The sequence below is a fragment of the Mytilus californianus genome, unplaced genomic scaffold, assembly GCF_021869535.1.
Source record: "Mytilus californianus isolate M0D057914Y unplaced genomic scaffold, xbMytCali1.0.p SCAF_2, whole genome shotgun sequence".
In the NCBI taxonomy this organism is placed as follows: domain Eukaryota; kingdom Metazoa; phylum Mollusca; class Bivalvia; order Mytilida; family Mytilidae; genus Mytilus; species Mytilus californianus.
Genome location: NW_026262668.1, coordinates 38,120,060 through 38,134,880, shown reverse-complemented (window position 1 = coordinate 38,134,880; position 14,821 = coordinate 38,120,060). Strand labels below are relative to the sequence as shown.

Sequence of the window (14,821 nt, the reverse complement as noted above, 5' to 3'; positions counted from 1 at the left end):
GATGCATGTAAACTATAAACAGAAAAATTTAAACAAATAAATTGAAATCAACAGATCACAATCTTTTGAAGATTAGGATAAGGATTGTATTGGAATCCTTTTAAATAATTTCAAATAATACCAAAAGGGGATAAACCAAGACAAAATATGAAAAACTGTCGACCTATAATTTTAAACACAATATATAAACTTGGGTCTAGCTGTATTGCAGAGCGATTGAAGTCTATCTTGTCACTTTTTATAAATAATGATCAAACAGGGTTTATTCCTGGAAGATATATTGGTGAAAATACTATATTGATTTATGATGTTTTGTTGTATACAGAAGAAAATGACATACCTGGTATTCTCCTCCTTTTTAATTTCGAAAAGGCGTTTGACTCAATTTCTTAAAGTTTTATTAAAAGCTTATTGGACTTTTTAAATTTTGGACCATCTATTAAACATTGGATCATTACTTTTTATACTAAAATTCAATCTGCAGTAACTCAAAATTGCCCTCTCTCAGAATTTTTTGAGATTTAAAGAGGCTGTAGACCAGGGGTCCCCTGTACCATGTATATTTTTACTGTGTGTAGAGGTACTTGGTATACTTATACGAAATAATGACCAAATTAAAGGAATCACTAGATAGTATCTCATTTCACAATATGCAGATGATACTTCTCTTATACTTGATGGATCACCAGAATCTTTGAATGCATCTCTCTGTACTCTTAGATAAATATGCAGATTTATCAGGTCTTAAAATAAATTTAGACAAGACCAAGGTTGTTTGGATTGGGAAGAAAAAGTTTAGCCAAGAAACTATGTGTGTAAAGTGGGGATTGGAGTGGGGTTCCAGGAGAGTTACACTTCTCTGTGGATATTAATGAAATTGAAAATTTCAACTATGATCCCAGGATGAAAGAAATCAAAAATACTATAAAAACTTGGACAAACCGAATACTCTCCCCAATTGGAAAAATAACAGTGATAAAAACACTTATAATATCAAAATTAAGCCATTTATTCCTATATATACCTAGTCCAAGTAATACAAAGCTTAAACATTTTACTGACAAAATATTTTCCTTTATCTGGGATAACAAATCAGATAAAGTTAAAAGAGACACTTTATCCAAACCACACAGTGCAGGAGGTCTAAAAATGATAAACATTGAAAATTACATAAAAGATTTAAAATTAACCTGAATAAGAAGAATTAATAGAAATAATTTTTTGGAAATGCAACATTTCTTGGGCCTTATAAAAGGCTGAAAAATCCATTTTGGAAAGAAGTATTTGATGCTTGGACTGATATTCAAAATATACAAGATAAATCTCAAATTAACACATGCAATATATGGAAGAATGATGAAATAAAGATTGGTAATCAATCAGGTTTATATAAAGATTGGACTAAAAAATTTGTTTGGCTGAATAATGACTTGTTAGATGAATGTGGAAATTTCATGACTTTTGATAACTTTAAAAATGTGTACAATATCAAGGCCTAATTTCTGCAATAAAATAGTATTTATAAGAATATAATATATGTCCCAATGATATAGTGAGAGAAAACGGTCCAGTTTTGCCCTCAGTTATAAAAATATTTTTTAAATCCCAGAGAGGTTCAAAAGATTTGTATAATATTTTAAATAGTAAAAAGTCAAACCTTAAACAGAAATGTGAACAAAAATGGTCCTTAATTCTCAATACAAACTACAATTGGAAAAATATCCATATATTGCCCTTTTATATTACCAAGAATTCAAAAATGCAGTGGTTTCAATACAGAATAATACATCGAATTTTAGGTACGAATGAACTTCTCTTTAAAATAAAAGTGAAAGATACAAATAAGTGTAGTTTTCAGTGTGGAGGGGTAGAAACAATAGAACATATATTCTGGACTTGTCTGTATATATCGAAATTATGGGAAGACCTTAACTCTGGAACATGGATATTTTAGAAGCTAGAAATAGAACTAACTTTAAATATAGATTTGGTTTTATTTGGTAAAAGAAAACTGATATAAATGACATAAGAAACTTAATAATTCTGTTAACAAAATTCTATATTTATAGAAGCAAATTATCATTGGAACAAACCAATATGACAGCGCTAAAAAAATATTTAAAAGAAAACTTATTAATAGAAAAATATATATTTTATAAAAATAAAAGACTCAGTAGGGCAGAGAACTGCTGGAACCCCTGGACTCCTTTATTGTCATAACAGCAAAGATAAACAACAGACACTGTGTGTTGTATAAATTAAAAATATGTATTCTCTATCCAAGCAGCCTTTGTCTTGCAATCATATTTTGCAATTTATCAAACTATTTTAGCTGTGTCTATTTTTATATGTTGTATACAATGTATCTTCAGCCTATATATTATATTATGCAGAAAATGTCTATAACTTACTATTATGTTCATGTGCAAATAAAAAGAAATTTAGATAATTTGTTTGTCTTGATTGTCTTAGTAAATATCATTATGTCATAGTAATGCCACATGAGTGATTCATACTCCTTGAAGCCTCTGTTTGTCTTTTTATGAACATTTCAAGTATGCCAATTTTAACAATAAAATATCAGTCAGTACTCATAATATTTAAAGGAACTTATGGTGAAGACATATTGCACATATATATATACCTGTCAGTTACTTTAACACAAAATTTATTTTGTATTACACTAATATTTAGGTCACATAATGTCAGTGGACCTCAATGGCACTCTGGATTCCACCACAAATAAAAACTGACTGCAAAGGTCTCTGAAAGTGGCATAAAATACTAACAAATAAACCAAATAGGTGAAATAGTGTCAGTTCCATTTTTCCTCCTTTTCTTTTAGTCTTGTACATTATTTTGCTTGAGGTTGCTAAAGACTGATATCTAGCAGGTAAAGACTTGTAAACAGGCTATAAATTGATTCACATGATTTATGTCTTGTTTTATTTTATTAGGGTCTAATAGTCCTCCTGGATAATCCTTTATGCCACTCGGTTTTGAAACCAATTCTTCCTGAGTTGAAGAACTTTGTCCATGATTCCTCAGAAAAGGTCAGGGTGGCCATGTTAGATATGTTGCTGAAAGTCAAAGGTCTTAGAGCAATCAGGGTAGGTATTAAACTCTGATTAATTTTTGTGTTTGCCTATTAAGAAATCTTTGAAACGATAGATTTTAGTTTAATTATAATTTGCAAAAATGTTTCTTGCTTATTCATAAGCAAAACTTATTGAGTGTGATATCTATAATTCAGGAATAAATCATTGTTTGTTATACTTTGACATTAGGTTTCCATAAGTGGATGTAGCATACTGTGGATTCATTTATTTTCGTGGGTACCAATTTTTGTGGATTAAGGAAAACTTATATGTTCGTGGCCATTTGATTTCATGGTTTTACGGAAATCTGCATACAAGCCCATAGAAAATTTGTTATTCATTGAACATTTAAATTCGTGGTTCACCTGTACCAATGAAATCCACGAAAATTGGAATCCAACGAATATTGAATCCACAGTATCAGTATTGTATTTACCCTCAAATCTCATCTGAACATATGAGAGATACATATTTTTTTATAATGTCATTTTATTTATAAATTGATTTGTCAATTCATGTCACATGTTTTTATTATATAAACAGTCATTGACTGGGTCTTACTAAAATAGATATTTATTGAACATTTCAACTACACTTCAATAACAATGAACAAAAATGAATGCATTTAGCTGTGCAGACTAACTGAGCTGGCATTTGATATATATTTTATATATCAATACATGTATGCTGTAAATATACATTTCAAAATGTGAGCATACTAGTATATATGGGCAATAATTTGGTATTCGGCCTTTGGTTTCTTTTTGTATCTTCTTTTTTAAGTTCTAAAACTTTAACTTTTATTCTGTGGGTTGTGTTGGTGTGAGAATAGTATTAATGGAACATGTGGGTTTTTCGAGAAAAAATTAATCCATTTTGATTCACCGTTTTTGTGACAGGAAACCAAACAGGAAACAAAACTTTATTTTCTTTATTTTGCACAATTTATTTCAAAAGACATAAATGAACACCATTACTAGTGTCACTTGCTTCATGTTAATATTTAAAATCTATTTTCAATGTTAAGTTAAGGTTTTTTTTTAAATGCGACAGGAAACCATAAGAAACCGAAAGCATTTTTTTAGTTTTATTTTATGGGAAAATCAGCTTAAAATAATCTGAACAGTAAACTTTTTCTTGATAATGTTACTTATAACTTTGGTTTTTATATGCCCGTCAATTTTTGACGGGACGTATTATGATATACAAATGTCCGGTGTCCGGCGTAAACATGTCGCACCGTAACTTGAGAATGACTTATCCAAATTTCATGAAACTTAACATAGTTGTTTCTTATGATGGTCAAACGATCTGTATACTTTTTGGTGAAAAAAAGATTAAAACTTTTTGAGTTACGGGACTTAGTAACTAAAACAGGTGTGTGTTTTTTTTCACATGTCGCGCCGTATCTCACAAACAGTTTATGATTATTGCTTAAAACTTTACACACTTCTTAGTTATATTAACCTTAAGATCTGTATACTTTTTGGTGATGATTCAAAATTTTATTTTTGAGTTATTGAGTATTTTGTTAAAAAAGGGGGAGGGTTTTTTCACATGTCGCGCCGTATCTCAAAAACGATTTATGATTTTTGCTTAAAATTTTACACACTTCTTAGTTATATTAATCTAAAGATCTTTATTCTTTTTGGTTTTGATTCAAAAAATTTTTTTTTGAGATATTGATTTTTTTTTTTTTAAAAGGGGGGTTTTCACATGTCGCGCCGTATCTCAAAAACGATTTATGATTATTGCTTAAAATTTTACACACTTCTTAGTTATATTAAATTAAAGATCTGTATACTTTTTGGTATTGATTCAAAATTTTATTTTAGAGATATTGAGTTTTTTGTAAAAAAAAAAGGGGGGGGTTTTCGCATGTCACGCCGTATGTCAGAAACTATTTATGCTTATTGCATAAAAATTCACACACAAGACGACGGGCGTATCATGCGCTCATGGCGCAGCTGTTTATTAAATTTAGGACTGTTTTTGATAATTTTTTCCCAAAAGACAATAAAAACTATGAGAATATAGAAACAAGGACAATTTATGATGTCATTATAATAAATTATTTTTGGGCACCGACTTGCATCTACTGATTTTGACTACCAATGTATTTTCTCATGCTTTTTGTTATAATTCTTATACACTTTTATATGTAGCACATGTGCCTACTAACCCTTAGTGCACCCAATGCAGTGTGCCAGCTAGCTCTGTAACACAACTGCATGGTTTACACTTTATGCTTATGCGTCAATTAGCACTGTAAAAACTGGGAGATCTAGCTAGTGCTTCTTATCTTATATAATGTACTTTTCTATAAAGGGCTGTTCCAGAAGTGAATGTATTGGGGTGTTAGGAGGCACTTTCTCAGCTCTCATTTGATTCAATTGGAAAGATGTAGGACATTTTAAATTTCTAAATTTTCATGATTTTATTGAACACAAAACAAAAAGCGTGATCCAACAAACATATTAATGTTTGGAACATCCAATATGTGAGTGATGTCCATTTTATCCACAGTATAAGTAGTATCTTGTAACGTCCACCCTGTCCCTTGCTTTTTGTAAAATTGAAACCACAGCCATGGATTTTTAACTTTTGTGACCTGCAATGAGAATTCAACAATAATGATAATGGCTGGTGGCATAGCTTATTATCTATGATATACAACAAAAACTGAACTATGATCTGAAGATGAAACAAAATTCAAAGATACAAATAATAACACTTGAATAGTTATTGACTACAAAACTTGATTATAAACATCAACCATCTAATAAATTTGCATGTGTTATCATGGTTATGCGTATGTACAAGGTACATGTATCATAGATGACAAAAGTAGAAAACAACAAATAATTAGAAATGAAAACTTTGATATAACTATTTTTTCACATCTTAAAAGGACTGTAGTATTAAGGTGGTGTGCACTCTACAGCTTGATAGATGTAGGTTCAAATCTTAGTATGGACAAGAGAGAAAAACTTTAAATACCTTATTACAACAGTTTGTGTATAAATCATATGCTAGATACAATAAATTTCAAATGAGGTAGAAGATATGTGTTAAAAGCATAGCCCCACCTAATTATATAACAGAAAGTGACCCAACTGCAACAACCAAACATGCTGTAGCTGCATACCAAATTGCAAATCATATAGGTGGTCATAAAAAGAAAATCAATGAAAAAAAAATTAAAGAGACATACATAATTTAGAATTGTTGTAACCTTTATCTCTGTTTGAGTTGTCGAAAATAGTGTACTTAAACATTGTATCATAGATCAAATTTATTTGTTCAGTGTATGTTCACTGGTGTTAATATGTCTTTTGATTGAGTTAAGCCATTTCAATAGATATTTTATAGTGCGTCTTTCTATGTTATGATTTTACACTATTGTTTCAAATAAGGGTGAAGGTTTGGTACCATTAAAACCTTTAAACCAGCTGCAATTGTTTGCACCTGTCCTAAGTCAGGAATCTGATGTTCAGTAGTTGTCGTTTGTTGATGTGGTTCATAAGTGTTTCTAGTTTTTTATATAGATTAGACCGTTGGTTTTCCCGTTTGAATGGTTTTACACTAGTAACTTTTGGGAGCCTTTATAGCTTGCTGTTCGGTGTGAGCCAAGGCTCCGTGTTGAAGACCGTACTTTGACCTATATTGGTTTACTTTTATAAATTTTGACTGGGATGGAGAGTTGTCTCATTGGCACTCATACCACATCTTCTTATATTCAATGAAAGTTTGAATTGTTTTACATTTGTGATTTCGGGGCCTTTTATAGCTGACTATGTGGAATGGGTTTTGCTCATTGTTGAAGGCCGTACGGTGACTGATAGCTCAGCTGTAAATTTCTGTGTCATTTGGTCTCTTGTGGAGAGTTGTCTAATTGGCAATCATACCACATCTTCTTTTTTATATAGACAAGATTCCATATACAAAACATTATTTTGCTGGTGTATAGAAACTCAATGAAATCCTATAATTGTTTATACCCATTCATTACAACTGCTGGAAAATTACAAGTACCATGGATTACAGAAACATACCCAAAAACCTCATGTACCAAAAAGAATAGCCTGGTTTATTTCACAAAATTTCTTTCCAAAATTTGTGACCACAAATATATAAATCTGATTTTAAAAATAATTCTGGTAAGTTGTTATTAGGCTCGTTTCTCTAAAGGTCCCATGTTTGATCGTAACTTCTTATCATTCAATACAAATTATGACCGATCTTCAAAGTCACAAGTCCTTAGATTAAACAGAACCCTAGTTCCTTTCAGCAAGGGCAACAGTAAAAAGCTTATTTTACATGTCAACATTAAAGTGACATGTTATTTCATGCAATGTTTTATGGCAAATTTGATATAGGTGAACATATTTTCAAAGCAAATTTTACTTTTAAGTTGAAAAGAAAAGTGTGTTGATATATTGGCCATGCGAGCAGTGAACCTGCACTACTTATCTGAAGGGAAATAACACTTTTGAAAAGCTATGAAATTGTGACGCATACAACTGAACTGGATACAACATTGGCGGTTTCCGTGTATTGATTTACTTCTGGCATACTTATGCATTTAGATTTGCATCTCTGGTTAAAATCTGTCTTAAATGTAATAGTATTACTATAAAACTCCTATATATGTGTTTGTTTTGAAAAAAAATTAGTGCAATTTATTCAGAAATTTCCACGTTCTCTTTATTGATACAGGATACCATAATCGTTGTATCTTGATGTTTTAGCCAAAAAAATGTATTTATTGGTTTTGAAATTCAAGTTTTATACAATTAATTCCAATGTCAAATTCCTATTAATCCAGTAGAGTAAAAATCATTTAACTTGGAATTAAAATCTTATAATAGGCATTATGTGATATTTGTGACCTGTACACCATCTACATGGTTTCCACATGTTAACCTTCTTTAGTGGGCTAAAAGTACTTCCTTTCAAGTCATGCATGGTAAAAGTTTACTTCTCCTTTGACACTATTATTGCATTTTTGAAAAGTGTTTGGAGAATATGATTAAAATAAAAAAAAAAAAAAATGTAACAAAGATACCAACTCTGTACATTCCAAGTGTAACGGTATATCAACATGTATTTTTTTAAAATTATCTTTATTTACCTAAAATATCAAGTACAATTGACCGCTGAAGCAAAATCAATTCAACGAGAATCGTCAAAATGATAAGAGACGTAATGTTGAATGAATTTTCCAAGGACCCTTTTCATCGTTATCCGGAAACAAAGTGTGTTGTAACACCCCGCGAATAAGAAATCGATTTTGTCAAGTCATTGGGCATTTATTTTCACTCAAGATCGTATGTAACATGCACGTAGGAAAAATAATAGACCCCCAGCACGATCTCTTTGAAAATTGTATTTTTCCTTTTTTATACAATATGAAAACAGTCTACAGAATATGCTTGCTACTATCCCGTTGGAAACAAAAACAATGTTTAGACCTAATATTTCATATACCCCGCCGTAAGCGCTTAATCACATGTTAGCCACATGTTTCACGTATGACCGGAAATGATTTGGACTGAACGACAAAAACAATTTTAATAAAAAAAAGTAAATAACGACTTCTGTTTCGTGTGAAATGTAACGCATAACGATAACGTCATTTTCTAACTTAGTTATTTCGAAGAACAAAACTAGAATGTAAATAATCACTGATTTACCTGTTTGAACATCTCGCGAGATTTGCATATCATTATGAAAAATTCAATCACAATAAAGCAGACTACACCATCTAAAATTTGCGTTACGAAATCGGAAACCAAAGTAACGCTAAATTCCTTACACCTGCTACAAAAATACTTACAGTTCTTGGCAATTTCTTCTGACTATAATTTTTGATCGATGTTCTTTATTATTTGAAAGCAAAAATTACGATTTTGCAGGCGACGATTATCTTTAAATCGGGCAGCGTTACGCACTTCGGAAGCGAAAATAACGATAAGAAACGACATACAAAAGTGGTCGAAGAATCTTAAACATTTGTTTATTTCAAATTCTCTCTAGGGGAGATTAGAAAGCACCTATATTTTAATAGAAATAATAGCATTTGATGGTGGAGCAACAACATTCTCTCAACAAAATACAATATTTTATCACTTTTCTATTGTTAACGGAAACAGTCCCAATACCAAATTATTGCCCATATACAGAATAAATAAACATATGAATGCCCAGGAAAAACCACAAAAACTTTATAAAAGAAAATCGATATGGAAACCTGTGTTGTATAAAGATATTATTATTTAAATCAAATGGACTGAAGTTTTAGCAATGGTTACTGAGTGGAGAATGTTCCCTGGGACAAATTCCACCAGCAGTGGTAAGGACACTAAGTGTTAATCATAAATATGAAAATTAGCAATTGAACATAGTTATATAGTTTTTGTCCCACACACGACACATTGCAGGGGACATAGACATACTGGACATCCATCTGTCAGTCTGTTCCTGTGTCTGACTGTCCAGTCTTGTAAGCACTCTCATGTGTACAATTCTTTCCAGATTTTATTGAAATTTATATCAAAAGTTGATATTGGCAATTTTTTAGGACAATTTTTGAAATAAGAGCATATTAAGTATATAGAAAATTGTATTGCATGTCCTCTCAAGCCTACATTTCTTGACAGATTGTTATAAAATTTATTTCTAAGGTTGAGTCCCAAAATCAGCGCGCTAATCAATTAATTTTGATACGCCCTTTGAAGACGAGACGTATAATGGTATACTAATGTTTGTCTGTTCATGTGTCGGTCAACACTTCATCAGATAACTCAAATTTGCTTTAACCAATTTTTATATTACTTTTAAATTACAACATTAGAATTGATGGTGGAATGCTCCCTTTTATTTTGTTTTGGTTTGGATTTGTCATTCCAGAGTTACGGAACTTTGACCCTTAGAATTAAGGCTATTTTTCACAAATCGAGCACTAACTCCAGTATTCCTGAATTGTTTTCCTCCAAACTTTACATTATCGTTGGAATTGATTCCTGTTTGTTATTCCAGAGCTACAGAAACTTAACTGTTACATTTAAGACAATTTTTCCACAAATCACGCACTATTCCTGGATAGATTTCCCCCAAACTTTACTTTATTGTGGGGATTGATGAAAGGAAGCTTCGTTTTGATTTTTTGAATTTTTGGGTTTGTTGCTCCAGAGAGATGGGACTTTAATTGTCAGATCTGATTTTTCACATATTGTACTATAATTTTTTTGGCTTTGATTTGATAAAGTGGAAACTTTACGCTGTGCCAACTGTTCTACAGGAGATATTCTCTTAGGAAATAGAAATAAATCGAAAGTAATAATATTAATGATCTCATGCCTTCACTTCTTGTAAGATATATACCCTGATTTGAATTGTTGAAAAAAAAAGGAAAAACAAATGTTTTGCCCTTGAACAAATAAAATATGTGCAACACAGGGGACATTTGAACGCTGCTCTTTTATTTTTGTACCAGTAACATTATTTTCTTTAAAATTAATGATAGATAAAATTCTCACAATGCCTTGTTTTGTTTTTCAGTTTTGGAGCATTGTCCCTGTTGAGCATCTTCTAGCCAGACTAGAGATAGACACACCCCCTATTGCTAGGCGTATTATGAAGTTGATCTTTTCTAGTTTTATGCCAGCAGATAAACCTGCTGATGTGCAGATAGGTAGATGTGTGACCCTAATACAAACCAACATTGGGGCAGCCAGACAGTTTTATAACAAAGCACATAACCATATGAGTATACAGGATACAGGTATATGATTTATTACTGGTTATTAGGTGGCCATTGGCAATATTATATTTATATTCAAGACTCAATGATTCAACCAATCACATTGAGAACACATGTAAAAGAAGCCCAACTGTAATCAAATTTAGTTCTTTTGAAGTGGTTTACTAAAACTTAAAAAAATTATATGAATGAGAAATATGTTTGGACCATTTTAAGCCCAAATTTACTTATGCCTTAATGTGCATTACAGTTTTAGGGTCAATGTGACACATAGAATACTTAATACAGATTTTCAGAAAAATAAAGTGCTTCTTGAATTGATTTTATGATTTCAGGGCCTTCCATAGCTTGCAATGTGGTATAGGTTTTGGTCATTGTTGAGGGATGTATGGTGACCTATAGTTGCTAACTTCTTCGTCATTTGGTCTCTGGTGGAGAGATATCTCTCTGGCAATCATTCCACATATTCTTATTTTAATATGAATAAAAAAGGTTTTTATTTTTTTCCCCCAGAAAAATCCAGAGAAGAAATCCAGTTATTAGAATGGCATATGAAAATCAACAAATTAAAAAAAACCTCTCCTTATATTGTTTAATAACTGCAAGAGATATACTTTATTATAGGTGTAATACAGCTAAATTTAAGATTTTATGATTTGCCTACAATTAGAAAGAGCATGTTCAGGCTGCCATGTATTCTATTTTAACAAAAGTATAATTCTGTTTTTTTTTACAGTAAATTACATCACACTGTTGTGTAGATGTATACTACAATGTATGAAGGCAGAAGCAATAAAGAACAGATTAAATGACAGTGCTACTGGTGATGGTGACAAATATGGTAGAGATCAAGATGACACTCAGGTTTGTTACATGACTTTTATAGGCATACTGTATCAATGTCTTTTTTATGGTCCTTTCTTTAATCTGCCAAACACCTATAGTAATCAGCTTGTCTATGCATTGGTCCACCATATATCATCTGTTACAAATTGTTTATGCTCTTTCAACTACACTCTTTTGAGTTGGGTAAAGAAACTTGACAAGATTATTCTCCACTACTAAAAGGTGTGTATGATACAAATACTGTAAGAAAACAGTACTGTGAAAGTAATTTTTTTTTAAAAGTCCAGCTTAGTTACCCCTGTGCATGGCAAGGGTCAGAAAATGGTCATATTTGCCAGACATGACTGTTTTTGAAAGACCAATGACTGAAATGGTATTTGGGATTTAGGTCAAGAAAGATAAATTGTACAGAAATCATTTTGGTTATATCATTGAGATCTTGATTTTTAATCACAATTTTGCACTAATTTTTGTTGGCATTGCTTTTTCAATAATAAAACTGCTACTAGGTATTGTATGGTAATGAAAAGGGCCTTCCAAGTTACTGTTTAAATCTTTAAGGAGATATTGGCTAATGATCACTAATCAGTTTTAAGCAGTAGGTCAACTATAATTGGTATATGGAATTATTGTAATTTTACCAGAATTGTAAAGTATACATGTTTGTATTTTAGTGTTCATCTGACCTTAACCTCATTTTCATTACTAATTAATAATGTTAGGATTAAGTGAAACATATATCTTAAAAACTTCCAACACGCAATTATGATTAGTTAAGGATGAGTTGAGAAAGTTAACCTGAAATGATGATTTTTGACCAATTTTGTGTTTTTACTAAGTATATTGAAAACCATAAAAGATAGACTGAAAATTTCAAAGTGCAAATGATCAGCAACACATGATCTATAAATAACTCAATAACTCCTTTAAGGAGGTGACTGAAATGTTTGCCTTTCAGACTTTATCTGTAGATCTTTTCTTACAGAATAGTTTTGCTGTTTACAATTTCTTTCTGTCTGCTATAGTATTTCCCAAATATGCAAAAAAAATGGATAATTTTTTTTATTAATTTGCAATTACTTCTTAAAGGAGATGACTGACTGCAACATTTTGGTTTTCACTCTTGATGCTTTTGTATTTTTTAGCAAAGAAGAAGAGAGAAATTGTAAATAGTAATATATGAGCTACAAATAATTTCACTAATTCAGAAATTGTCAGTCAACTACCTTTAGGAGTTATTGCCCTTGTTGAAGGCAAATGTCTACCCATTTTGTGTTTATTATGGAAACTCAGTGTTCCCGCCTGCCCTAAATAGAAGGGCGGCCCGCCCTTGGTGCCCTTACCCCCGCCCTCCAAAGTAAAAGAATGCACCCCTCTGCCTTTTCAAAAAAATAAAATTTCCAAATTTCATGCCTACCGGCATTTCCGGTAAAATTGTTACCTGATTGTGTAACACTAATTAACTGACAATGGGATTAAGTTAAATACCTAGTGCTTTGGCAGTTTTATCACCTTTGTTAATGATTGTTTACTGCTAATTAGTGGATTTAAGATAATTGAACAAATACTAGATATTTAATACAGAATGAAATGTCCACATGTTATCCATTTGTAATGTTTATGTACAGCATGTACACCTGAAAAAATTTATTTCAGTAGGCATAACATAAAAAATAAAATCTTAAACAATTTTAAAGGCATACATAGTTTTGACTTAATTGGTAAAGAAATTTTTGTTTCATAACCATGAGTATGAAATTTAAAGAGGAATCAAAGAAATTTGTACTTGGTACATAACAAGATTCACTTCCTGTTTTTAATACTTCTTGTATTTTATAATCCTCCTGACATAGGAGCACTCAACAAATTTATTTTTAACAATGATGGAGAAAAAAGTAACTGTTTATACCTTCTGCAATATATTGTTGCATCAATATAAAATATGATCATCTCCTGTCTCACCTGTTATATTTATAAAACTTCTTACTGAGGAGCACTTTGGTGTGCACTTAAAAATACTTTTTTGTAACAATTCAAATGATAATAAATAACTCTCAATAAGATATATACTATATGTTTGAACAAGTAATTTAAATGTAGATAATTTAATTACATTCAACATTCAATTTTGCATGTATAACTCCATCTTTCAAAACTACTTGTTTATTTTGGTATAAGTTATAAAACATTGAAATTTCTGATGATTATTTTCCATACCAAATGTACAAGTTTGTTTAGATTAACATCAAAATGATATGCTTTGCTTCATGGTATGATAATTTGATGAAAACAAATTCTTACTGGAACCAACATCAAGAACACATTAATTTCTGAATATGGTTTAAATACAACTAATGTTCTCCAGTTGAGCCTAGCAATATTCAAGGTAATTTATACACTGTCCAACATTGCCCTTAAAATCTGGGTTATAATGCTAAAGTGCCCTTTCAGACAACAAGCACCCTTCTGCCCTGAGATTCAAGCTGGAACACTGAAACTATTGTAGATAGGGAAACTGTAAATAGTAAAAAATGATCAACAAGATCTTCAGACATGTCAAACAACTGGACATGGCTGAAATTGTGTGTAGACTCCTTGTAGGAGCTTTTGCCTTTAAAAAACAATTTATACCGATGTTTATGAGTCATTACCCATTTTTTCACTTTTGGCTATTATCTTGAATATTTAGATAGAGATGTCATGTATGTGAAATACATAGAACATTGTCTTTAAATTCCTTAAAGTTCCAGTTGAGTGATTCAAGCTCATCAGAGCCTCTTGTTATGGAAATTCTTGTCCTTGGAATATAACCACACATAAAAATGACCTGATTGACGCTTTTCACAAGTACAAGTAAAAATTTGACATATAGCTGTTTTTCTAATCCTTATATTCTAGAATTGAAATCATACACAACAGCATCAGTAAAGATATTTTCATTATTGTATTTGATTCAGATACTACTTTTGCGTATAACATGTAACAAGTTAACAGTATGTTTCAGATTGATGTTTCAGAGGATGAACTTTCTGTACACAACATCAAACTTATGACCAGGATTCTTGAAGCTATAGTTTTGTTGTGGAACTCTGTTTCTGTGGAGTTAGACAAG

The 14,821-nt window shown here is 31.1% G+C and overlaps 1 protein-coding gene across 1 annotated transcript in view; it reads left to right on the top strand.

Moving 5' to 3' along the window:
- LOC127727917 (condensin-2 complex subunit G2-like) overlaps window positions 1-14,821 on the top strand; it is a 96,627-nt gene that overhangs the window by 36,323 nt on the left and 45,483 nt on the right. The window contains exons 13-16 of the mRNA XM_052235067.1: window positions 2,958-3,110; window positions 10,662-10,884; window positions 11,600-11,727; window positions 14,714-14,821. Coding sequence (XP_052091027.1) covers window positions 2,958-3,110; window positions 10,662-10,884; window positions 11,600-11,727; window positions 14,714-14,821 — 612 coding nt within the window. The remainder of the gene's footprint in view (window positions 1-2,957; window positions 3,111-10,661; window positions 10,885-11,599; window positions 11,728-14,713) is intronic.